Genomic DNA, 27730 nt, shown 5'->3' with positions numbered 1-27730 from the left:
GTGACTTGTATTCATCTTTTGTTATCAGTATATGTTGAGTATTACAATTTTAATAGTTTTTCCCTTTCTTAAAATGTGTATACATTTTTTTGGCACCCTCTGTATTATCTCATTTCATCTTTCTGACAGATGTGTGATAATAGTTACCATGGCTATTTTCATAGGACAGATGATGCAGTAACTACACAGTTGATGAGTAACTTGCCCAGTCTCACAGATAGTACAGGGCAGAACCAGGCTTAATAAAATAGTGCTCTTTTAAAATCCTTTCATACTTTTCGTGGAATATCACAATCGGCGCTAGATATGATTGATTTTTTTTTCTCCATTCATTTTTATATCATTATAGGCTTAAATGAAAGGAATCTTAAGGCTCCTAGAGATTATGACTTGCCTATTGTTTTCTAGACAGTTTTTACACGTAAGATTAGTATTATATAACAATATTATCTTCTAATCAGAAAAAATATGTAAAAGAAACACCCAATTTGTTAAATTGTCCCTATTTAAATTGTCTGTGGGGAGTACCGGTTCCTGACCTATAAATTATATCTCAGCATCATTGACTTTCTTACTGGTAGTCTTAAGTGTGTTTTTCAATGTATATAAAAACATTATTCTGATAAAGGAGACCATAGGCTTCCCCAGATTGCCACGGGGGACGGGGGTCTGTGGATGGGGGCTGTGGGTGTAGACACAGTGTGTGCAAGGATTCCAGTGAATTTGTTTGACTCTTAGCAGAACTGCTGTACGTGGTACTGGTTTGTTATATTTCAGGAGGGGAGAAAGTGCTGAGCACGTCCAAGGCTCACAAAGAGGCCAGCTGTAGCCAGGGCGAGCACATGTACCAACCTGGCCGGGATTGTTCCGGTGGGTGCTTTGGTCCAGGTGTGATACTTAACATCACCCCCTCTCACTCCCAAAAGTGTCCCAGTGAGACTGTCCCCCATTGGCTGTAGCTGTTACCAAGAAAGCAGTAGTGGCAGATGGAGCGAATAGAGTGCCATCTGCAGGACGTATGGTAGGGACTGCCATCTCCTGAATTCAGACTTATTTGTATAATGAATGGATATAAGGAAAGTTACAAGGTTATACAAAGGATATTACAGAAGGAAATACTGTTTTGATCATAGTTATTTCTCTTCCACAGCCAAAAAGGAGCATAAAATGGAAGAAAGCCACTTGGAGAATGCACAGAAAAGGTAAGCTGCTCAGACTTGGCCCCGATGCTTTCTTTGACTAACCATTTTTGTTTTTTATTATTACTGCTAACCACTACTACTACTACCATTAAGTACATTCCACATTGCTGTGAACCATCAACACCATCCATTTCTGAACTTTCCCTCTTCTCCAAAGGCAACTCTGTACCCATTTAACCATAATTCTCCCTTTCTCCCCTTCCCCAGCTCCTGGCAACCACCATCCTATTTTCTGTCTCTGTGACTTTGACTACTGTAGTTACCTCGTCTAAATGGAAGTATACAGTGTATTTTTCCTTTTATGACTTGCTTATTTCGGTTAGCGTAACGTCTGACTAGCCATTCTTTTGGCCCCATTTGTTAAGATTGTGCTTCCGCGAGCAATCACAGTCTGTGGAAGGCTGGAGTGAAAGCACCATAACAAGACTTGGGAATATTTTTCCTCAAGAAGTAGGGGATCATCCAGAAGTGCCTTACCTGCCTCACACGTCACGACACTATTTTCCTCTGTGCCTCCCCTCCATTCCTCTGCTCCTGAACCACTTCATAGGAGTTAGAAACGATGTCATCCTTCTTAGTATTGCAAGTAGATTCAACCAATTATTCCAAACACCTAAGAGACTTACTATGTCTTTTCCTAGATCCTAGAGGATATTGTAGGGAGAAGGGACTGACTTCTCTGTATGGAAAACTCCCCCAGAATTTGGAAGAGTCCTGAGGTCTTCTATACAATCTCTCACCCATGTCAAGCCTTTTGTTTGCTCTTCTTTCTCTTAATAGGCACCAGAGTGGAACCATCCACCTCACCTAAGTAATCACCAAAATCACCAGCTATGGTCTCTCATAGGCGTTTTTCTTTCTGTCCGTTGACGAGGTTAGTCAACTTGGCTAACCCACCCTCTTAAAAGCGGGCGTAGGACCATGCTGAGACATCCTCATATTCAGCACAGAGAATTGAGATAAATGTTGCTGGTACCAATTCTAAAACGACTAGAAAATTAAATAAGAGATAAGAGCAGGAAATCGCATATAAGGAAAGATGAGCTTTACAAATGTGTGAGGAGTCCATTAAATGTAGATGAACAGACTCTAGAAATAAACCACTTTCCTCCTGAGAGTTCGGAAAGCTTGTAGACACTGCTGGGTGCTGTGCTTGTTGACAGCCACCAACATCTTGGCCTGCTTCCCACTAGAATTGCCAATAAAATTAAAATGCAGATGAAAGCGAGGTTAAGGCAAATCTTGCATTTTTATAAGTGCAGACATGTTCTTGAATCGTGATTATCATCCTTGCAGGATAATCTTCGAAAACCAAGACAATCACATGGTTGTGTTTTCAGATTTTTGTCCCCCTTTCTTGGCCTTATCCCTATAGTAAACTTTCCTTCCTGGTTGTATAAAAAGGAATCCATCTGTGTTATAGAAATATTCAGCATGTATCAAAAAGACCATCAACAAGGGCGCAAGAGTATGAGAGCAAACAGAAATTCGGTTTTTGGGATAGATGTCAAAGTTTCTAATACATCTTCACGAGTCTTGCTTCAGGAAAAGGAGGCCCACCTTAGAGGGGCTGACGCTGCTGCTGTGCGTTAGCCATGCTGGGGGTGGGGGTCATAAATTCTGGTTGTCAGCGTTTTCCGTGACTTTGTGGTGAAGGTAGTCTAGCTTTCATGTCATACATGAAATATGTTCGGTCCCATCTTTAATGTAGAAACCACAGTTGTTTGGTTACACTCTTTCAAGAGGTTGGTGGTCAGTGTTGCAATATTTGTGTGAGATTTAGTAAATTCTTATGTTTGATTTTCAAGAGAAACAATTTACTCTGAGGCTAAGGAATATTTGCTTTTCCTAAGCAGTTTCTGAAGGCATGCATGTAAAACAATAAGCGGATGTGTTCCGTTCTGGCATGTCAACCCTGCAAAAGTAAAACCGTTCACTTTGCTACGGGCTCTTTGATATAATCATTGTCTGTACTTTAAAAATGTTTAGCTAAATTAAAAAGATACAAATCTGACAAGGAATCGTAGCAGGGAGAAAAGAAGTCAGGGAATAGTTTCAAGTGAAGTAAAAAAGTTTTATAAAACATAACATATGATCAGAAATCTGTCTTTTAAAAGTTGGAAGCTATTTTAGAGTCATCTGCTGACAAACAGCAGTTTCCAAAAGCAAGATTGCCCCTTTGTCTGCTGGAGAAAATTCTCCTGGCCATTAAATATTGATAATTTTCATGTACAAATTCCAGAAGATTTTCAATCATCAGTCTTCTATGAATCAAAATTGAATTTGAAAGGAAAAGAGTTTTGTTTGGGGAGGACAGCGTTCTAGACTTTATCAGATAGTTGTAGGTTCATAGTCTAGCTTTTAGCTTTTCCTTGAACAAAGGACTAGCACTGAAATCAACTAAGGCACATCCTCAGAGCAGCTCCCTCTCTGTCACAGTTGCAGAGTGTCAAAGCCAGGCCATCCTCTGGGACGCTGTTTACTTTGGTTCTTCTGAAGAGGTTCGTTTGCTTTCTTCGTTTCCAAAACACACAGGGGGGAAAAAAGTGCTGAAATTCTGTCTTTTCCTTTTGTTTTCACCGCCTTTGAGGGTTAGCAAGCAGGACCTCACCACTCCCCAGAGGGAGAGGTGGTGAGAGTACATGGTGAGCTTCAGTTTAGAGCAGGATGATGGCATGCTTTCCTCGAGCTCTGTGATAACCTCCAAACAATGCTGTCATCCTCTGAAACTGCACCGGTATGTGCAGTAACTTGGTCTCACGGTCCAGACTCCACATAAGGCCAGAGGTGTTGGGTTGATCCAAGGAGGCCAACGACAGGGGCTTCTGTGCTCTTCCCTATGTCCTGCTGGGAAGTATAGGAAGATCATTTGTTCCTCTGAAGACTAAAAGTGAAAGAGGTTCACTTCTCTATGAATGCACCAATAAATATGTTTCTGTGTAGAAGGTGAGCATGGGAAGAAAAAGTAATGATGTGCTTTGCTGAGGGTAACGCAGGTTATGCATGATGGGGGTGGGGACTGTGTCCTAAGTGGAAACAAAATAAAGTAACTTTTATTTCCACTGGGAATCAAGGGGCCACATTCTGCCAATGAACAGGGACATTCAGTCTTTCCCGGTCTCTGTTTTCTCTTCTGTAAAATGGGAACACTGGCCTGTAAGTCCCTTCCAATTTTAAAGCCCCAGGACTCTATAAGAAATTTATGGCCTGTTCTTATAGGTCACATAACTTCCTATTTATGTATTTCCATGCCACAGTCAATATAATTTTCATTTTGAATGAACTAAAATTATATGCCATAGAACATACAATTGGTGTTATCAGTATTTTGCCTCCCACAGAATTAGGAGTCGTGTCTGGATGAAAGAGTACTTGCTACTTTCTTCCAGTACTGCTTTTGCTCTACAATATATATGTTTGGAATTATAAGAGAGCCCCTTAAGAAATTACTGCAGTTATTGCCTTTCTCCACTTATACACTTCCAGTCTTTTAATAACTGAGAACCAAAATTCCCTGACCAGTAGTTTTAATTTGCATTAAAAACAGATTTATTATTTACAGAAGCACAAAGAATTTATGGGCCTCAGAGCTGCAGCTCCAGCTTGGATCTTGCCTAATCATAGCCATGGAATCAATTAACAGTTCATCTGTGAAATGTGATAAAATCTTATGAGATACATATTGACCAATAACTGAGAACGAGATGAAAGTATGCTCCATACTAGTAACGGGGCTTCAAGGTTTTACAATCGCCATTGAATAGAGTTCCATTAGGAACTTAGTATTCAGGATGACCACAAAAAAAAAATGCTGTGTCTGAACAGATGATAGAGCATTGAGTAGTAATAAACCTGGCCAGCCATTCCTGCTTTGATTAGTTTCTAACACCCTAGAAAAGGAGGCCATTTATTTAATGGTTCTTGCTCATGGCAAATGAGCTTGTGAGGCTTGGGGTGGGTGAGGGTGGAGGGGGCGAAGATTGAGTGCAGAGCTATAAATTGCTGCAAAGCTGGTGCCTCCAAGAAGGGCTGCTTGGGAGGCCCAGGTAGTCTGGTGTGCAGTGGGCCTCCATGGGGTAGGTCAGGAGGTTCTTCGTGATATCTGGGAATCTACTTTGTAAACCCTGGACCAGACTGGAGGTCATTTCTTAAGATCAAAGATGGTGTTTCATCCAAATCTTGCTATGCCCTCAATCATACCTGCTTTTGTACAGTGGTGGCTTGTATTCTTGTATCATATGAAGCTTTAAACTGTAGCCTTCTTAAAGACCGTAGAGGCTAGATCTTTTATTTTACCCTTGAAAAAAAATTCCGCGTTCAATGCTGAGTGATTGACCCCAGTTTACAAAGCCAGCAGATGCCAGAGTAAGGATAGAACGGCCTTGATTTTCCATGAAACACTCAACAGATTAATTATTCCCAATGGGCTCCCTAACCGACCACTGCTAACGCTACAGAATCAGATGTCATCAGGGTTCCATGTAATCATTAAACCTCAAATGAAGAGCAGATACATGACATGCATTTGAGATAAAGTGCAAACTCAAAAAGTTTTACTTACATACCCTCTGGAATTATACATGCTGCATGTTTTGTGGATAAGATACACCTGGGAATATCCCCCATCCAGTTGAATTTCTTGGAAAATCGGCTTGAGAAAATAGGTTTTCTGGGATTTAGGATAAGCCACAGTCACTCTGAGGCAGGGCTCCTGTGTGAGAGAATGGATGTGTGGGAAAACGCCCCCAGTGTCCCCTCTCCTCACCCTAATGGGTTTCGGTGTTGACAGTTTCTCACCCTCTAACTCCCTGTGTCCCACTCCCCCCCTCCGTTGCAGTTTCGAAACGACAGTGGGATATTTTGGGATGAAGCCAAAGTCTGGTGAGAAGGACATCACACCCAACTACGTGTTTATGGTGTGGTACGAGTTCTGCAGTGACTTCAAGATGATCTGGAAACGGGAGAGTAAAAACATATCTAAAGAAAGGTAAGATTCTAACGGTCGTGAATCGCCCCTTGGAGAGTCCAGGAAACTGCCGTCTCCAACCGAACAAAGTGTCCTCACACGTGTCAGTATTGTCTTTCAGACCAAGTGGACATGAGGAAGGATTATTGCCTCAGGGCGCAGAGGGAAACTCAGGGGCCACTGGCTGTCCACACAAGCAGATACTCTCACGTGGTTGGATAAGTTACACTTTCTTAACCCCTTCCAATTACTAGCTAGTAAATGAAAGGGGAGCTGTGCTAATTTGCAACAGATTGATTCTGTGTATTTTCATGTTGGCCCAGGCTAAATGAGGCAGCCTTGCTGTCGCAGACAGTACAGACAAATAAAAGTGAATGCTTTTCCCATTAATATACTCAACCTGCATCAAAGGGAAATCTCTGAGACTCAGGCCACACTTAACACAGTGTTGAAGCCCCGCTCTGGATTTACAGCACCACTTCTGACTCCCCGTATCCTGCTGAGGACATCAAACTGTGTGCCGCTCAGCCTCATTGCAGCCTCCTGATTTTATTAGTTGGGGTAGAAGAAAAAAACTTCTGCTCTGAATATGGGGGGGTAGGGGGGAGAGTGTTCTTAGACTGAATTTGGCCGTGTTTATCGGAAAAAAGCGTTTCTGCTTGATCACTGTTTTGATCAAGTAGCCACTGTCCTGAAAAAGGGTGTCATGGATTTAAGCTTCAAACAGCTCTTGCTACTACTCCTGCAGAACAGATGCATTCAAAGTGGAATAGAAGGACAAAAAGAAAAGAAAAAAGAAAATCCTACAAATTAAGGGAAATGGTTTATTGAATTATAGCATCTATGTCACTGCACATTAAGACCTAAAATTCCTCAGTTCAGTATTTTCGTTCTTTGTCAGCAGAGAAAATGTATATGCATAATATAGCTACACACACAATACACTAATATGTTTCACCTTTAAAAACCTGTTTTTTAAAGTGGTCAAAATTTAGAGATTTTTTTTGACCCAGTATTACTGAGTCTTTAAACATTTTCTCTGGGAATTTTTTCAAAAGCCTGCTTTCCTTCTAAGGAAGTCATCGACCTTTAAAAATATTTGTCAACATATCTTTCCACCATTGCGTCTTTGGGAACATGGGAATTAAAGTGAGTACATCCATTATGTAGAGAAACTGAAGCAGAGAAATAGTTAAGTGACATTGTTAAGAAAATAGATTGTTCACAGTAGCATCAAAAAAAAATCTTGACACCCAACTTCTTTATTCTTGCCCTGCAATCCCTTATTTAACCGTTTCAGCTAAGATAAAGTTCTGTGGAATAAATTCTGCGTTTTGTAAGCCTCCGAGGAGAGTGGTAGTGCTAAGCTCCTTTCTTTCTCCACGTCCACATCTGGGAAACCCAGCAGTGGGCTCCAAATTACATGGCCTTTGCTTAAGATTTCGAACCTCACATTTTGAGCATAGTCCTCAGTGAATTTGTCCTTGAGGGTGGAGCCCTAAAAAATGGTCCAAAAAACAACAACAGAGAAGGTAATTAATTGCTTTTCATTGTAATAATCATCTGTTGAAATACTTAACTATATTCCAAGTTAAGGCTTTTTTCCTATCACTGAAATTAGACCAAACAGATTGCGGGCCTGCAATGGTGGTGCCAACTGTCCTTTAAAATGACACATCCTCTGATTCCTAGCCACAGGCATTTGCAGCGCTGTTTCCTGGGTGCAGCTGGTGAATTGCCCACTTCGCACTCTGTAAACCAACACCTTTAAAGGGTCATGACTTCACAGGACCCTTTTCAGTTCTTCTCATTGAGCAATTTCAGGGTTCTCTTCATTCTCACTGTGCTTTGCGAGATGGATCACCGAGGTTTCCAACCTAAAACAACATCTCTGAAAGTTAATGATGGCTCATAAAATATTTTGGAAGCCGCTTATTAATGAAAACCTATTTGCTAAGTAATGTTAACAAATCACTGCTCATCCAGTTAAACAAATTGATTAATATATCGAATTTTCTTGTGAAGTGAGGATTTTTGTAATAATTGCCCTCTGTCTGCTAAGGATTTTAGCTTTTAAACTGTTGGAACCATACATTATTATGGTAAAATAAGCAAGTTAGCTTGAATTCTTCTGTTGTAATTAAATGAGAAACAATATGATTACTGTGTTTGGACAGCTAATTAATGATGTTTGATATTATCATTTTTATTATATTTTTCCCAGAAATCCAATAAATTCCAACAATACTAAATGTCAGGAGGGAACATAGCACAGTACGAAGTCAGCCTCAAAAATAAAATTCATGACCAAATGGAAACCTGCTGGCTTGTAATTATTAGCCAAAAAAACCCCATAATTTTGGATCCCATCTGAAAAAAAATTGACCCACTTGATTTTTAGATATATTGGAAGCCTAACTAAATTCCCAAAAATCATTGGGAAAAATTAAGGATCGATAATAGTATTTTCAAAGGGACAGGTTTACTTCCAAATGAAATGGACGTGTTGAAAACTACCTTAGGCCACTTGAGATCAATTTCAGGTGGTAGAGATTCCTTCCTGCCTCCTTATTCTCCTTAGTATGGTTTCCATGAATACACATTAGCTTGATGCAAAATGAGATGATGCCACTCCACACAGGGTAACAACTGCCCCTCCTGAAACCCAGAACAATCTCTAAACATACAAATGACTGTCTAAAAGTGTCCAGAGTCCTCTTGCCTTGTGAGTGAACCATAAACCGTACCGCTAAGCCGACCTGGTGTCAGGGCATGGCGTTTCACCGACAATATGGTTTACCTGCTGATAAACTGTAGCCAGTAGAAGAGCAAGCTGCTACATGATGCTGTATTAATGACAGTAAACTTTCCTCGTCATTTAAGCCAATATTAGGCAAAAGAGACAATTTCTTTGTCCAGGCACAAACCCAGAATGCCCCACTCCCCAGGCCTTCATTCTGTGACCCACCTAGTCCGCGTACTGCCTCTCCTACTGGAACTCATCTTCCAGTGAAATGAGACCCGTCTCTTACCCTTGTAAATACAGGCAGCGAGTGCTCAGAAGTGTAAAAAAAGACCTCTAAATAGAGAGTTAGCAACCAGCATTTATACACCATTAGTTTGCTGTGTGATCTTGAGCCAGTCACCTACTGCCTGAGGGGCCCAACTGTCACATCTGTAAACTGTATGTATTGGGAGGAAGCGGGAACTGCACACTGTTTGCTGTGATCTCTTCTAGCTTGAAATCTCTATAAAGCGAAAAACTACTTTTCGAATATTCTGAGAAACTGTGTGTTTCAGTTCTGAAATAATGTTCCTCACCTCTGCTCTCGAGCTCGTTAGAAACTATACTGGCTGACATTTCAAGCCAAGATCTGGTGGTAAATTGGGCAGAGATTTGGGGCAGGGACAATTTTCATTGCTCTCTTGGAATTGGTGAATATCTACAGCTATGTTGCCTTATGCCCCCAGTTCTTCCCCTAAAAATACTAATGTTGGTCCTAAAAGACCACATATATTTATTGAAAATGAGCACACAAAAAAAACATTTTCCAGATCCAACATTGCATTTAATGGCTTATTAACGGTCATCAAGACTTTTATTCTCAGAGGCAGCTTTGCCTCAATTTTACCCTTTCATGCCCTTTTGTATCTTTGCCCCTTAGTATCCAAATATTCAATGAATTTCTGTGAACACATTTCTTCGACCTATTAAATCAGCAGATTATTCGAGCATGAGCATATGCATAATAGCAAGGAGGTAACTTAATTGTTGCTGCTACCGTTATTGGCTATTCTTTACTCATTTTCTGCTTGTTATTCTTCTGTTTAACCACTCTGGGATATAGCATCCTACCTTATGAAATGTTCCACCATTAAGGATATCTTAAGACTGTTCTCCACGTATGACCACACATGCACACAGAGGCCACAAACCACTGCCACCCACAAAACGAACTATGAATTTGCCAAAAGTAAAGAAGTCCCAGAGGAGTCGTGACTCCAAGAATAAAGTCTTGGCAAATAATTCACCCTGAGCCAAAGCAAACTTTTAAAGTGCCATTAAAAAAAAAAAAAAAAAAAAAAAAAAACCATGGTGGTAACTACTGAGTGAATAAGGAATTTGCTGAATTTTATGTGAAATGCAAATAAGAAATTTTATGCACACCTATAATTCACACCACCGGTTTTTGTTTGTTTGTTTTTCAGCTAAATACCAACAGGATTTTTGTTTTAAGTATATTATTTGTAACTATTATGATTAATGATGCAAGTGCCATGCCCTTGACAGCAGCTAGTTCAGAGGTGATGCAGGATTGTCCCAAAAGCTGTTCTCAGAGCTCCCTGCTGCTTAGGTCACTTTAGGACCAGGAGCTGGGGACTTAGAGAGCCTGTCATCCCTCACAGGAGCCATTGGTAGCAGTGTAGACCTCGCAGGAATTCCTCTCTTTATATGATAAAGTTACTCCTGGAAAAAGTTCCATGCGCTAAAATTTTTATTTATTAAACTCTGCTGTCCTAGTGGCATCCGTACAAGTTCATACAGTAACTTCTAACAAATTAACTTTCTCTTCCCTAGCCCTCTGTTAGTGGTTAAATGGTTTGTATACCCTGATGTGCTAAGAAGCTTTGTATTTTAAAGGACCCCCTTAATAATACAAATTGCCCTTTAGTTAATTGGCAAAACTGTGACTTTTCCAAAAGTCACAGTTGAAGGCAGTTCTGTACAAATACACAAACAGTAAATGTCCCAAAGAGCTAACTTATAAACAGAATTATCATAATCATGAAGAACAAAACCTGCTTATTTCCCAAACAAAACATTTAAAACTACTTCTACAAAATTAAAAATATGCTATTAATAAGGAGAGGACATGGTAGGCTTTAAAATGATAAGAATGATAAAAATCATTGATTAAAAAAAACATACCTCTTTGACCCTCTTTCCTCTTGAAACTATCATTCTCTCTTTCCTTTCCCTTCTAGCTTCTTAAAAGAGGAGTTTATATTAGTTTCCTCACTTCTTTTTCCTTTGCACATATTCACTCCTTCCTGTATCATTAAGCCTCAGCTGTCATAACAAAGACGAAAGTAACTGTTGCTTAAACAAGATTTATTTTACTTTTGTGTAATAATTTGAGTACAACTTGTTTGAATGTTGGGGACCCAGGTTCCTTCATTCCTGGGGCAGCCATCATTAAGGTGTGGCCGTTATTTACAAGGTTGAAGAAGGCTCACATAACATCCATCAGCACCACTATTTCTGAGCTCTTGCCAGTGAGAAAGGGAAGGGAAGAGCACACCCTTTCCGTTTAAGCGTGCGGCCAGGAAGGTGCACACATTTCTCTAGGCCAAACTTAGTCATGACTACACACAAGGGAGACCAGGCAATGTAGCCTTATCTGACAGCCATGTGCCTAGCTCAAGTCTTATAGGTTCCCTTATTAAAGGCGGCAGGAGAAATGGGATTGAGACCATCGGCAGACTTTGCCACCTTTCCTAATTGTGAAATCAAATGGCTCTTTCTAACTCCTTACAACTGCTAGCTTGTGGCACTGGTGGTAGTTTGTTTATCTTGAAATGCTTCGTTGCTTGGACAGTATCCTGGGTATCTTTCTGTGAAGGTGACTACTCCTCTTTTATCTCCTTCACTAGCTCCTCTTTTCCTTCTACTCCTTAAGTGTGAACCTTCCCCTGAGGTTCACATCTCAGTGTTCCTCTTTTCTGCTCGATACTCTCTTCCTAGCTAGTGCCAACTATTTTTACAGCTTCACCTATCACCTCTTTGCCAAGGCCTCCCAAGTGTTCTTACCCAGAGCCAGCATCTTAGTTCGAAGTCTTAGACCCTAATCTCCTACTGCACACTTAATCTTCCCACAGGATGCTCTGCCTTCATCTGCAGCTTAGTGTGTCCCACTTAGAATTTATTCTATCTCAACTGAGGCTGACTCCCCTTAGGTTCCCTAACTTTCAGTTGCACCACTGTCTTCCTAGTAGCAGAAGCCAGGCTGGAAACCTGAATCATCTTTAGTGCTTTAAGATTCACTTTCCACCAACTGCTGACTTCTCAGTTTTGCCTCCTCAGTGGTTATTGTTCTTTACCCTGTTTTCACAGTGGCTCTGTCCTGGTTCAGAATCTCATCTCTCACCTGGATTATTGAAACATTCTTCTAACTGTTCTCTCTGCTTGTAGTTTTTCTGTTTCCTCTTCAATGTCTTTTCATATCCAGTTGTCTTTCTAAAACAGAAGTTAGATCACATTTAGTTCCTTAAACATATTCTGTTGTTGGCTGTTACTGATGAAATAAAGGGAAGCGCATGAGCCCTATAAGTATAAGGTTGTTTATATTCATTAACTGGTTGAGTCCTTGAAAGGACAGCCCTGAAAAGACGATATATTGTTATGTCATAGATAAGCACAGGAGAGAATAAACAAACTGCCTATGCCACAATTTCACTAGTAAGCAACAGAATAGGAAGAAGGACCGAGGTCTTATTTGACACTAAAGCTTGAACTCTTTCAATTGTTCCATATTCTCTCCCAAATTAGAGCCTGAGCCTCCAAAAATGTCCTTAACCTACTTTCCAACCTCACCGTCTATACCCTCATCCTGCAGGTACCCACCAGGGAGACTCACTGTTTCTCACATCTGCACTTTCTTGCCGTGTATTCTTATCAGATAATTTCTTTACAAGACATTGTCCCTGGTTATTTCATGTTGGTGAAAATATAAGGACTACCCCCAAAACCAGCTCCTCTAGAAATTTTCTGAATTGCCTCTAAGTAGAAGAACTACCTCTTTCTCTGGTCTTTGACAGCGTATTTTTCTTACCGTCCTTTAGCGCTTAATTCATTCCAAGTTGTTATTTTAACAGTTTATATGTCTTTTTCCACTCATGTAATATAAACCTTTTCCTCGGTACATCTTCTATGGTGCCACCTTCAACATAGAGCCTAATAATTGTTAACTGCCATAGAAAGGACTTCACAACACAGAACAAAATGATTTTAAGCGAGCATTCAAGATCCCGGGAGGTGTAAGCATTTGGCGGAGGAAGTGATCCCAAAGAGATGTGGAAGCCAGCAAGTGTCTTCAGATGTTTAGTCATAAACAAGACCACCGTAGACAGAAAGTTGTAGAGGGGATTCAGAAGCCACTGGGGGAATGTTGGAGCTCAGCAGATCCCAAATCTGGCAGATCGTCCAAAGTGCCTGGAGAGCCCTGGAGAATGTGAACAAATCTGCTGCATCAAAATTTTAGGGGGTGGAGTGTAAGGATCTGCAGTCTTTGAAAGCTCACCCCAGAGAGGGCAGAGCAAGAACACATTTTGTGTTTGCTCACCACGGTTAATGCTTTGGCTTCACCCATCCCTGGCTTAAATATATCAGGTGAGCTTTGGAGGTTGGAAGGAGAAGGACACCTCCCCAGTGGTTCTTACTACATTCTCAGCCAAGTTTAGGAACTACTAGACTTACATGGTCTTGACAGTCTCTTCCAACCTTGATTTACTGTGAATTTAGGTAGGAAATGAGCTGGGCATTCACAGAAAAGGTGAATTCAGCTACTTAGAGAAGAAAGAGGTAAGGACATTATTGGAGGTCACATGGCAATGGCCTGGACTTGGGAAGCTCAACACACATTTTGGAAGAATACATGGTGTGATTTCTAGGGCCGGGCTATCTGCCATGTTTTCTGTGTGTCCTGCTTCGAGTTCAGTCCACGTCCTTCTAATGTGTTTGCATTTTTGCATTCCCATAATATAAATTTGCAGCACTTAATCAGCTTGATTTAAACACACACTTTTAAAATATCTATTATGTCTTAATTGCTATGTACGCTATAAGACCCGATTCTGGAAGAATTTTATTTAGTAATCACATACTGCTGCCTGCATAAAGTATTCCCCAATCTCTCTCTGTAAGTTGTCTTTCCTCCAGAATTCTAGGATGTTGCTATCTCTTCAATTTGAGCACAGTGACTTCTTTTTCATTCACTTAGTTATAGACATTTCATACTTTAAATAAATCTTAAGTCCTAGAAGACAAGGACAATGTCTTGTACTTCTTTGTTTTCTCTCCAGCACCTTGTGTTTCCTTATACATAGTGGGTGCTCAATTAATGTTTGTTGAATAAATACACGATTAATGTTTGGGGTGTGTTTTTCTTTTTTTTCCACATTGAAATTGATTACAGAATTTGTTTTCTGCTTCTGATAGATGAGAAATCTTATTTATTTCGATTTTGGAGGTAGACTTCCCCAAATACATCCCATGTGGGTTGCTTTTATCCAAAATTTAAAATCTTAAGAGCTTTGTTAAAGAGAATAGACGTGTTCAGAAACAAGAAAGATTAGTCAATGGGCTAGAACAATCACCTTCTCTGTTCTTGACTGTATTACTTTCAATTTGTATTTAAAAAGAAAAAAAAAAAACAAGAAAGTGAAGCTCCTTGGGCTTCATGGTTGTGCCAAGCCTCAAACCTCTTTGGAGCTCAAATAAGAACCTTAGAGAGCATCTGTCTGCACTCTATTTCCCTAGCTTGGCAGACAGCAGTGGAAACCCAAAGTAAGTCTCTTTTATCCAGCAAGAATATTTCTAAATTGCTTATCTGCGGGCCTCCTGACAGCTCCTGCCTTGGGCATAGACTAGAAGGAATAGGGGTCTGCCTGGGTCGTATGATTTAAGGGGCGCCAGAAAGGCGGCCTACTCCACAGTCTCCCGGGTTCCCTCACCCTTTTGTTTCAGTCACCGTGCAAACAGCCTCTGATCACTTCTAGTTTTTGGTGAGACTCAGTAGGTGGTACAGGTTTCAAAATCAAAGAGGGGGGAGTTGGCGTCTACAAGCACACGCATGTCTTCATTATCAGGATTGGAAAGGTCTTCCAAAGACTAGTCGTGCATTGCAATTAAATTTGCAGATTTATGACACAGGGCCGACTTCAGTTTCCAATCTGTCTCCCAGACACCTCTCCCTGATCAAGGAAATGCAATGCTGTTACCTTTCACTCCGCACCTAAATCGCAGGGGTGGTTTGGGGTGTTTCGTCTACCGAGTGCGGAGTGATTGGCTTTAACTGATCATGCATTCCAGGGCAAGTCTAGGGACCCCCCCACTTCCACTCCCCTGTGGCCTGGGCGAGAAGCTCTGCAAACGGAAGCGGCCTTTGTTCTGCAATTAATCATTTGAAGTCAAAATCCTTTTGGGTCCTACGAGTGATAGCCCGCTGAAACCGTGGCTGATTGTGTAGCTGGTGACATTTGGTCTCTAAGAGGACTTCCTTCATTGTAAATAGAAAACTATCTTAGGAAGGGGGTAGGGAAAATTGTCGAATTTAGGAAGTAGAAGTGATGGGCTAATTTATCATGGAATAGCTTTTCTGATGTGTAAAGAGTTAAGTCTTTTCAATCTAAGACCTGCCGGTGAGCCAGCCTGATGCGGAAAGTGCGGGGTGGGGGGGGGGGGGGGGGGGGGGATGGAGAGGAGCTCAGGGTCAGGGGTCAGACTCTAAAGAGAGGAGCACAGAAGAGTGCGTATCTGTTCAAATATGGAGTACTGTGGGCCTGCCCGAGATAAATGATGGGGGGTTTACTCATTGTTTCATATTGTCTATGGCTCTCTTTTTCGACTTTTGTTTTCTTGCCCTTTGGAAACATTCCACATAGACCAGTCAGTACTGTTTTCATCAGCTGCTGCAGTGAGGAAGAAATTTCCCCTTACGCTGAGGAGTTAATGAGTCTGGTGTTTGTTTTTCACTGACGCTGAAGACTTTTTTACGTAGTGCATTGACTTTCATAACTATTATACATGTATAATAGTTATATTAAGAATTCAGGAATACCTAGTGAGGGAGTGTGGTCGAGATGGCCAGAAATAAGGGAGGTGCCCACAGCCCCTGGCACGTCTCCATAATCGCTCTGACTGATTTAGAACCTATGCTAGGCCTTCGCCCCTTTCCCCCTGGCTATGGAGAAACAATCTGACTACCTTGTGAAGACTAGAGGATTATCAAAAGACCCAGACGCACGCCCCAGAGGGCACAGAGCCTTACTTCTCATGTTCAGGCTACGAGGCAGTGACGGGAAGGACAGTCTGCCATGAAGCCCGGTAAACACCACCCCTGTGAGGTTAATGCCATCCGTGCTTCAGGTAAGCCTCCTGAGGAAATATCAGCATGTTGCCCTCAATCTTCTCCACCCAGAGTGGCATAAATCGTCTGGCACTGAACGTTCCTAGTTAAGTAAGCCTCTTCCACACCTTCCCGCAGTCTCTTTTTTATGATATTTTTTGTTCCTTGGCCTGATGCTACGAACTTCAAGGCTGAAGGGAGATCATAGCACAGTAGTGAACAGCTAATTGTTGTTTCATCTTTGCAGCTTCTTCTACCCCTTCTTTGACTATTTCTCCTACAGGGAGACCATAAAAATGCCATCATTTGCTTGTAGAAGAAGCTATCCCTAATCACGATTGGTAAGGCCAACCCACATTGGGTCATCAGGCTGGCAAATTATTTGTTTTACAGATGTGATCTCCAGTAGCTGCTGGCACCTTTTCCATTCCCCACAAACCTCATCCACCTTTCAAAGGGGCCTTAGGCCACACTTTACTGGGCCGCTGTCAGGAGCGTGTTTTTCTCATGTTCCTTTGTTGATCATGTTTCTCCATGTGTTTCAGAATAGCCACCAGAATGAAGAGTTCTTGTACATGTCAGGGAGATGCTGGTTCACATGTCTTTAAATTTTAGGATCAGTCTGGTGGTATAGTGGTTTGGACTTTCAGCTTTTATTATCCTGTTTTTAGGGAACTTTTTAGTCATTCCCTGTGACACACTGACTTAGAGGCCCGTTACTACTCCACATGCTGGGGCACAGAGCCTGCCTGTCATTTTCTAGACTATTTTGACCTCCTCTCTTTAGTGATGAGTGATATTAAGTCTTCTTGAAACAGATTCACATTACAGCTGGTCAGATTTCATGCTTTTACAGCCATGCAATTTGTGAACTGTATTTCCTGCAGTGCCTCCTTTTTCTTTGCCTTTACCCACGAGTGTTTCTAAGGCCATTGACTGTGAATGTCTTCAGCGAGGATGTGTCTGAGTCATGCAAAGATTAATGCTTTTAGGTCACATTGTACTGGATGTCTGATAGGCTTTCCTCTTTGAAGCTAGTAGCACTATAAGCAAAAACTTTCCTTCTGTACTCCTGAAGTCACTCCCTCGGACCTATTGTCTGTGTCACAAAAGTGAGTGATTTCTTAACAAGTATGCCTTGGTAATATTACCAGACTATATAACTTTCTACTTGCTGAAATGAATTGGTCATTATTAAGAGAATTTCTGACAAATATAACTAATAGGTATTTAAAACAGAATGGTATTTTGTGGGGGCCATGTACCCTGTTTTTAGTTTGTTTGTTTCATTATCTAGAAGCCTTTATTTTTTAGAACACTTTTAGGTTTACAGCAAAATTGAGAGGGAGGTGCAGAGATTTCCCCTACATGCTCTGTCCCCATGTATGCATAGCCTTCCGCATTATCAACATGACTCATCAGAAGAATGGTACCTTTTAAAAAAAAAACAAGGATGAACCTTTATTGATGCATCATAGCTCCCAAAGTCCATAGTGTTTACCTTCGGCTTCACTCTTCGTGTCATACATTCTATGGGTTTGGACAAATGTGTGACTAGTATCCACCATTATTACTATGTCATACACAGTATTTTCACTGCCCTGAAAGTCCTCTGTGCTCTGCCTATTCATCTCTCCCCCACCCCACAACCACTGATCTTTTTATTGTCTTCATAGTTTTGCCTTTTCCAGAGCATTTACTCATTTTTAAACACTGAAATTAACCCTGCTGTTTAGAGTGTAGACCACAACCTGAGCCACGATTTGAGATCAGTTATGTCCAGATACCAATTAATTGCCTATGTGATTTTTTTTTAATAGTCAAAGCAATGTGCGTACCTTGAGGAATCCAGGAATGTATCAGTTGACATGTATAAATATCTATCACATTTCGGTGACCTTTCTTTTCCTTATTTAGGATTCAATCCACTAATCAATAACTGGAACTAGATTTGAAAATGTTTTTACTATTTTTTCCCCAAGGATAAATGCAGAAGATAATCATTCTACTACTCAAGGTATTTAATAAGTATTTAGACTTGTTTAAGGTGAGGGGGAGACTATCAATGCAAGTCACTCGTTTGTCACTTAGACGTTTGCTAACTGACTGGTGCACGGCACCATGATCGATATGGGAACAGGGAGGAGACTCAGAGAGGCATAAGGCATGGTCGTTGTCCTCAAGTGGTTCTGAGGGTTTAAGGGAAATAAGACACCTCTACAGTCCTAAGATGAAAAGTCTTAAGTGCCTTAAGAGAGGTACAAAGTACCCTTTCACTTAAGAAAAGAGCAATTACTTCTGGCTAAGAGAGATGAAGGAAGCTTTCATGACTTTGGCACTTAAGCTGGGAATAGAAGAATGGGAAGAATTTGCACACATGGAAATAAGTAAGAAAGTCATGGAGGGAACCGTACGAGCAAGATGCAGAGGTGAGAAAAGCTTTGTACAAAGAATGGTGAGTAGCTTGCCGGGGACAGGGAGCACAGGGAGGGGGGTACGTAGTCATATGTAACATATGTTTTTTAAATTTTCACAGCAATTGTGATATTTAGGTGTGGTATTAGTCCCACTTTTAACAGGTGAGGAAATTGAGGCTCAGAGCGTTTAAAAAATTTGTCTGAGGACAGTATTAAAACCAAATCTGGGTCTGAAAACGTAAGATAGACAAGGAGGAGCTTTGATTGCCAGGGTCAGGGATTTCACTCATTGACTATAGTTCAAAGGTCAGCAAACTATCGCTGGTGGGCCAAATCCGGCCCGCTGGCCCACTACCAGTTTTTCTAAATAAAGTTTATTAGAACACAGCATCGTGTTGCTGTTCATGCATATATATTTTTTATGGCTCCTTTCACACTACAACAGCACAGCTGAATAGTCGCAGAGACCACATGGCCCACAAAGCCTAAAATATTTACCCTTTACAGAAAACCTTTGTTAAACCTTTGTTAAAACCACCCTAGATGCCGGCTGTAGTTGATTGGAGTCATTGAAAGTTTTGGAGAAGGGAAATTATGCATTGTTAATTGAGACCATGTTCATGAGTAGGAGGATGGATGGGAGGAACTAGGTCATTTAGAAGACTGTGTCAGTTGTCTGGGCTCTCCTCTCTGCACTCCTGGACTATCACAGTAGCCTTTCAGCAAAACCTGGAAGCTTCGAGAGTCCGGGCAGGTAACAAAAATGAGGGAAGTGCGCTGGGTATAAGAAAAGCAACTGGCAGACAAGCTGGCAGAGGGTACCGCCTGACAGCCTCGGCTGTGATGGGGAGTGATGGGAAGTGCCCCGAACGGGAGGTGGTTCTGCAGAAATGCCGCTCGGTATTGCCATACCTCCCAATTGTACACGAGAGGTTAGACCTTTGAATCTCATTTGAAATCTCTGATTTACAAATGTTAGCCACAATTTAAATGTACTTAAACCCTCTGAGGTTGATCCCACAGCAGACCTCCAGTTTGCAGTCTTTTCCCACCTAATTACCGGAACACTGATGCTGAGGGAATTTAATGCAGCCAACAGCAGCAGCTATTAGAGTTTCTTCACCAGGCGTATGACACTTTGCCCACAGTTTCTGGAGAACATTTTTGAGAGATAGACAGACCGACTGACCATCATCATCAGTCTCTTGTCAAGTCAAAGCATTTTTTAAGACCTACCCAAGTGCTCTGCCATTCCAATGTGCGTAATACAGATTGTCAGGATATTTATGCGTTTGTTCCTTATCATAGATAGGACACGAATTCAGCTGAAAACATCCTTGCACTCTAGAAGTCATGTGGACTCTCATGTTAAGAACATACAGAGAATCTAATCTAGTGAGAATTTGCTGGTTTGCATTTTGCAGGATCAGTCGTGAGCCGTGGTTATATCCAGGTGACATGAGGGGCTTTTATATTTTCATGGATCTTAATGGACTTGCATGTTTTCCTCATAACCATCCTTGATGCCTGCATTTTGACAGTTTAAAGATTAATCCCTTATAATCACTTATTCATTTCATCTATTCCAGTATTTGTTGATCACTTATGCCAGGTACAGTGCAAGATGCTGAGGAAAGAAAGACAGTGAAGTCATACCCCCTGCTTTTGAGGAGCTGCAGCCTAGCGTACAAGGCAGGTGCCTAGAAATGATCACAGCACAGTAAGATACGTGAACTTTGGAGAGAGGCGTCAACTCTATCCAGTCAAATTTACCTCTCTTCATGTAATAAATGTACCCTGGAGGGGGCGGGGGAAGGTTGAAAAACATGTTCCACTTGATTCATAAAAAGGACTGTAAATGTCCTAGAAAGTCTGAGGTGGGACCACCTACACAATTGGTGGAGGCCCTGTTGAAAACAGAATTTCAAAACGGTGACAGCCGAGCATTAAACCCACGGGCCCCATGGGACGGCACAGGTCACACCCCCATGAAGCCTCACGGGCTCAGCATGTTCACAAAATGCAAATGAGCAGTATTTTAGGAAAGTAAAGGATTTTTTCCCACTCCATTTTGTAGGTCTCTATTCCTGCACGACGTGTACAGGCAGGCTAGCAGCTGTATCAAGAGCCAAGGATGCAGCAGTAAAAATGGTAGTCGCTGTCTCTACCCTCGTGTATCTTCTAGCTGACAGTTTTTCACGTGATAATTTTTAGTAGTTGGTCCAATTAATGTCTTGCCTACAGGCTGAGAAAAATAGTTAACTTCAGTGGCCAGTGAGTCCTTCTTGTTCTTTATAGTTTTAAATATGCAGTATAAATTAAAAGTATAGTTGTAAATGTATAAACATACATTTTCTATAACGAACAGGTGTCATTTTTGGTTATCAGAAAAAATAAGGTTAGTATGAAAAAAAATATATGCTTACTCCCAAGTTCTACACTATTTGAAATTTGAATTTTATTTATAATAATCACCTCCATGAAACTTAGAAAACTGTAAGGAAATAGATGCAGCCTTTGTTTTGAAGTTTCTCTGATCTGGTTGAGAAATTTTTGTCATAACTGCATCAAAGTTTAGCTTCTAGATTGGACTTTTAGAATTTGTGTTCAGATCAGAAAAATTGAGGTGAGTTCCTTGGTTTGCTAAATTTCAGGGTAATGGCAATAATTTATTTGGTTTCCTTTCAGGCAACATCAAATATATTACTGCAAGATAGTATATAACTAATCGCTCCACTTGTTTAATTTATAATTAGAAACTGTTTGCATGCATTCTTAAGGAGTTCCTCTCTTCCTGGGATGGAAGATTCGTAATGGTCATCCTTTATTGACCACTTGCTATATACCAGGTATAATAGATGTTTTACATACATTAATTCATTTAATCTTCAGAATAGTACTTTGTGGTTGAGATTAACCTCCATTTCACAGATAAGGAAACAGAAATGAAATCCAGAAAAGTTGATTAACTTGCCCCAAGTTCCAACACTTCTAATAACCGGCAGGGTTAAAATCAAGTCTAGCTGATGCTGAAGCCACTCGCCACCAACCTTTGCCTTCTCCTAATCCTTTGTAATCTTCCAGAGTGCCCTATGAAAGGGAGACATAGTAATTGAATGAGAACATTTGGAGAAGAGCAGGATGAATCCCTACGATCAGAATTGACACTGGGGAGCTTGGGGTGGGGTGGGGGTGGACTGGAGGTAATCTGCAAAACCGCCACTGACCAGTAGGAAAATGTTCGCAGAGGGGACAGGACCTTAGGTTGGCTCCCCTCCCCCTTGCCTCCACATCCTCAGCCACCAGCATCACCCCAGATATCCAGAGAACATGGCGAGTGGTTGCAGGGCTGCTGAGGGAGATAGAAATTGGAGGAGGCGATGCTGAGCAGGCGTATGATACAAGACCAGCTCTGAAAGAAGAGACCAGAATTCAAAGGTGAAAAGGAACTACTAAAGCAAAAGGTGATCAGGAAAAGCTTCCCTAAAACTTAGGAGGCCTGGAGAGAAATAGCAATTCCAAACCACTCCAATGGAATTGAGATTAAAGGATCACTAATAGGTGTTCTCCTTGAAAGCAAATCTTGCTGGAGAAAAGCCAAGACCAGTGGATGCTCCACCAGCTGTGACCTCATTTACAGCACCGTCATCTTGTTTTGCAAATCCCTTAATAGTCAGAGTCTCCAGTGTAGTCTGACTTGGTCTTGATCCCTTTAGTGCAGTCTTTTCCTGTGTGGGTATAGGTATAATTATAGTTATTGCTGCTGCAAACAGGAAAGTTTAGTAGGCAGTGTGGTGTGTACACTCAGACCTATGTCAGAGCTGGGAAATGCCCCTTCTCAGGGCAGCTTTGCAGATGTATTTCTTCTTGGGTTATATAAATCATTGCTCATCTTTGTCTCATTTTTATTTCTCTTCTGATGCACAAGTCAACATGTTGAATTCATTGTAACTAACTTGTGCATGTGGACTGGGAGATTGGATTACTAAGCGTATGTTTTAAGTAAATTGTATAAAATTAACTAAGTAAAGAGCTAAGACACTCAACCACTTCTTCAATATTAAACAAGTATGTGATTAATGTTGAGCAAAAGATTTTTATTTGAGGCCCTGAAGAAAAAGCGTGTTCATTGTTTTAAAGTGTCTGTGGTTGTTGAATTTTTAAATATTTAGTATTTTAAAATATTTTTGAAGAAAATTTCAAAATAAAGAATACACAAAGAATAATATAGCACACTCATATTCCCACCACCTAGAATTAACTGTTGACATTTTGCCACATATTTCTTAAGAAAAATGTAATTAAAAAATGAAGCATTGTATTTTAAAATGAAATTATATTATTCTATGAACTACCTTCCAAAGCCATTTTCTTCTTCCATCTTTCTAGCGATAACCTCTGTCATGAAACTAGTGAGTATCTTTCCAGTCTGTGTATAAATATAGATAGATGTTTATCTGTATGTTTGTACACACATGCAGGCATCTGTGAAAAATACTGTTTTGTGGGTACCATTTACAGACACATATACAATGCAGCATACTGCATGCATATAGTAACAATAGTAGCAAACATTTATGGAGTGATTACAGTCTGCCTGGAACTGTGTTGTCTCCATCCTTTCATTTACTCTATGTAGCCAACACTATTGTTGTTGTCCCCTTTTTAAGGAAATCAAGGTGCACAGGGACGTCACTTGCCCAGAGTCACACAGCTAATCAGTGCTGGGGCTGGGAAATATTCCCACAGCCGGGCTTGAGGACCTGAGCACTATATCGTCATACTACATGGCCTCTTTATGGAAATCTTCACTCTTTCAATATCATGCTTCTGCTATCTATAATTGTTGAATTCATTCCTTTTCACGGTTATACCATATTCCATTAAATGAATAGAATTTAAAAAGCAGTATCGCAAAGTGGTTAAGGCTTGTAAAATAGGAATAGTGAAAGTTTCTATCTCAGAAGGATTGTCATGAGAATTCAATGATTTAATTCAAATAAAGAAGGCAGAACAGTACCTGGCGCAGATTAGGCGCCCAATAAATGTTAGCTATTATTGGCCATTATCATCTATCCATTATCCTACTGAACCTAATCACTAGGTTGCTTCTGGTTTTTCATTATTGCATATATCACTGCCATAAAAGTCCTGTGTCAGTGTATAAGTTTCTTTTGGGCATCTCCCTAGAAGAGAAATTGATGGCTCATAGGATATGCATGTTTGCAGTTTTACTTGATATTGCTATAGCCAGCTGTCCCAATTTACACTTTCTCATGAACTGTTTGGTAGTTCCCATTTCTCCACGTCCTCAATAACAGTTGGTATTGTCTGACTATTAGATTTGTCAGCCTGATGGATAAGAAATACATTGTTGAATTGATGCAGTAAATAAGAAATAATATGTTCAACTGAGGAATTGTTTTTAAATTATTTTTATTCTTTTTAAATTAAAGTTTATTGGGGTGAGAATGGTTAGTAAAGTTACATAGGTTTCAAATGTACAATTCTGTAATACATCATCTATATATCACATTGTGTGTTTTGATGAATTTTTTATAACAGCTTTATCGAGATATAATTCATATAGTGTAAAATTTACCCTGTCATAGTGTACAACTCAGTGGTTTTCAGTATATTCACAAGGATGTGCAGTCATCACCACTATTTAATTTTAGGAGAAACCCCTTAGCCGTCTCTCCCATTCTCACCTCTCCCCAGCCCCTGGCATTGCTAATCTACTTTTTGCTTCTGTGGATTTGCCTATTCTGGATATTTCATATAAATGGAATCATAATGTGTGGATTTTTTCCTTTTCAAATTACTTTTCATTTCTCAATTACAGTTGACATACAGTAATATATTGTGTTTCCCTGAAAATAAGACGTAGCTGGACAATCAGCTCTAATGCATCTTTTGGAGCAAAAATTAATATGAGACCCGGTCTTATTTTACTATAATATAAGACCCAGTCTTATAATATTAATATAATATAATATAATATAATATAATATAATATAATACTGGGTCTTATATTAATTTTTGCTCCAAAAGATGCATTAGAGCTGATTTTCCAGCTACGCCTTATTTTCAGGGAAGCACGGTATTAGTTTCAGGTGTACAACATGTGCTTAGACATTTATATAACTTAATAAGTGATCACCTGATAAATCTAGTATCCATCTGACACCATACATAGTTACTACAATCTCACTGACTACATTCCTTATACTATACTTTACATAGAGATGCTATGACTATTTTGTAACTACCAATTTGTGCATTTTAATCCCTTCACCTTTTCCACGCACCCTCCCAACCCCCCTCCCATCTGGTAATCTTCAAGGTGTTCTCTATATCTATGGATTTGTTTGTTTTGTTTGTTCATTTATCTTGTTCTTTAGATTCCACATATAAGTGAAATCATATAGCATTTGTCTTTCTCTCTCTTACTTACTCCACTCAGCACAATACATTCTAGGTCCACCCATGTTGTTGCAGATGGCAAGATTTCATTCTCTTTTATGGCTGAGTGATATTCCATTGCATATCTGTACCACCTCTTCTTTATCCATTCATCCATTGATGGACACCCAGGTTGCCTCCAGACCTCAGCTATTGTGAATAATGCTGTAATGAACATATGGATGCATATGTCCCTTCGAAGCAGTGTTTTGGGTGTCTTCCAATAAATACTCAGAAGTGGGATTACTGGGTTCTTTTTGTCTCTTGTTATAGCCTTTGTTTTAAAGTACATTTTGTTTGGTATAAGTATTACCACCCCAGCTGTTTTTTTAGTTTCCATTTTCATGAAATATCTTTTTCCATTCCTTTACTTTCAGTTTCTGTATGTCTTTGATCTGAAGTGAGTCTATTGTAGGCAGCATGTGTATGAGTCTTGTTTTCTTATCCATTCAGCCACCCTATGTCTTTTGATTGGAGTATTTAATCCATTTACATTTAAAATAATTGTTGATAGATATGTAATTATTGCCATTTTATTATTCATATTTTTCATCTTTTTTCTTATTTTTCTTAAACAAGTCCCTCTAACATTTCTTGTAATACTGGTTTGGTGATGATGAACTCTTTTAGGTTTTACTTGTCTGGGTAGCACGTTATGTATCCTTGGATTCTAAAATGATAGCTTTGCTGAGTAGAGTAGTCTTGGTTGTAGGTCCCTGCTTTTCGTCACTTTGAATATTTCCTGCCACTCCCTTCTGACCTGCAAAGTTTCTGCTGAGAAATCAAAATGGGAGCTCCCTTGTAGGTAACTACTGTGTTTCCCCAAAAATAAGACCTAGCTGGACCATCAGCTCTAATGCATCTTCTGGAGCAAAAATTAATGTAAGACCCGGTCTTATTTTACTATAAGTAAAATAAGTAATTTTACTTATAGTAAAATAAGACCGGGTCTTATATAAAATAATATAATATAATATATATAATATAATAAATATGTGATATGATATGATATGATATGATATGATATGATATGATATGATATGATATGATATGATATGATACCGGGTCTTCTATTACGTTTTGCTCGAAAAGGCGCATTAGAGCTGATGGTCCGGCTAGGTCTTATTTTTGGGGAAGCATGGTACCTACTTTTCTCTTGCTGCTTTTAAAATTCTCTCTTTGTCATTAACCTTTGGCATTTTGATGTGTTTTGGTGTGGGCCTCTTTGGGTTCATCATGTTTGGGACTCTCTGTGCTACCTAAACTTATATGTCTAATTCCTTCACCAGATTAGGGAAGTTTTCTGTCATTATTTCTTCAAAATGGTTTACAACTTCTTGCTCTCTCTCTCTTCTCTTTTTGGTATGCCTATGGTGCGAATGTTGATACGCTTAATGTTGTCCCAGGGGCCCCTATCCTCAATTTTTTGGATTCTTTTTTCTTTTTGCTGTTTTGATTGGGTGTTTTATGCTACCTTATCTTCTCAGTCGCCGAGTTGATCATCTGCTTCATCTAAACTGTTGATTCCATCTAATTCTTCATTTCAGTTATTGTGTTCTTCATTTCTGACTGGTTCTCTTTTATATTTTCTATCACCACTTTATGTTTCCTATCTCTTTGTTGAAGTTCTCACTGCAATCATTGAGCATCCTTATACACAGCGTTTTGAACTCTGCATCTGGTAGATTGCTTGTCTCCATTTTGTTTAGTTGTTTTTCTGGAGCCTTGTTCTGTTCTTTTATTTGGATAATGTTTCTTTGTCTCCCCATTTTGGCTGCCTCCCTGTGTTTGTTTCTATGTATTAGGTAGAGTTGCTATGCCTCCCAGTCTTAGTAGTATGACCTTATGTAGTAGGTTTTCTGTGGAGCCCAGTGGTGCAGTCTCCCTGGTCACTCTAGCCAGGTGTTCCAAGTATGTCTCCTGTGTGGGTTGTGTGTGCCCTGTGTAGGTTGTGGGTTGTAGTTAAACCTTGGTTGCTGTTTGCATGTCAAGGGGAGGGATTGACTCTCAGGCTGATTGGTTGTGAGGACTGGCTGTGACTACAGTGGAGGAACTGTTGTGCAGGGGCTGACCCTATATAGCAGATTCACTTGAGCAGGGCTCTGGTGCCTGCTGAGTCTGCCCTTTGGGTGTGTCATTTGTGGAGGTGGTTGGTTAGTGCTCTGGTGTGGTGTGAAGCTGGCCACCAGGTGTGCTGGTTCTGGGTCCTCTTGAGAGGGGTTCTGTTGCAGACCAAGATCAGCTGTTGGCTGTGCCCTGCCAGGGGCCACATGATGTGAGTTACAAAGTGATCTTTAGATGATTGCTACTTGTGCTAGGGTTGGAGGGACAGGTTGAACTATGAACTGAGGCTAGCTGCCACTGGTGACCGGCGTGGAGCTGCTAGCAAGAGTACGGGGCACACCAAGGCCAGATGCTGTTTGTTTACAGTTTGTGAACTCTGAGGTTTTAGGAAAGTCCAAAGTATGAGCCAAGACAAGCCATTTCTACAGAAAAGTCACTGGGAGCAGCTTGGGTGGGCCCACAAGTTGAGTGGGATGGGGTCTCACCCAC

The 27730-nt window shown here is 40.4% G+C and overlaps 1 protein-coding gene across 1 annotated transcript in view; it reads left to right on the top strand.

Annotated features, from left to right (window-relative positions):
• Window positions 1–27730, top strand: part of FMN1 (formin 1) — a 264605-nt gene that overhangs the window by 224529 nt on the left and 12346 nt on the right. The window contains 2 exon segments of the mRNA XM_033108537.1: window positions 1151–1202; window positions 6040–6189. Of these exon segments, the coding sequence (XP_032964428.1) occupies window positions 1151–1202; window positions 6040–6189 (202 nt within the window).

Source organism: Rhinolophus ferrumequinum, chromosome 6 (assembly GCF_004115265.2).
Source record: "Rhinolophus ferrumequinum isolate MPI-CBG mRhiFer1 chromosome 6, mRhiFer1_v1.p, whole genome shotgun sequence".
NCBI lineage: Eukaryota > Metazoa > Chordata > Mammalia > Chiroptera > Rhinolophidae > Rhinolophus > Rhinolophus ferrumequinum.
Note: the sequence above shows the minus strand (reverse complement) of the source record. Positions and strands in the feature narration are given on the sequence as shown.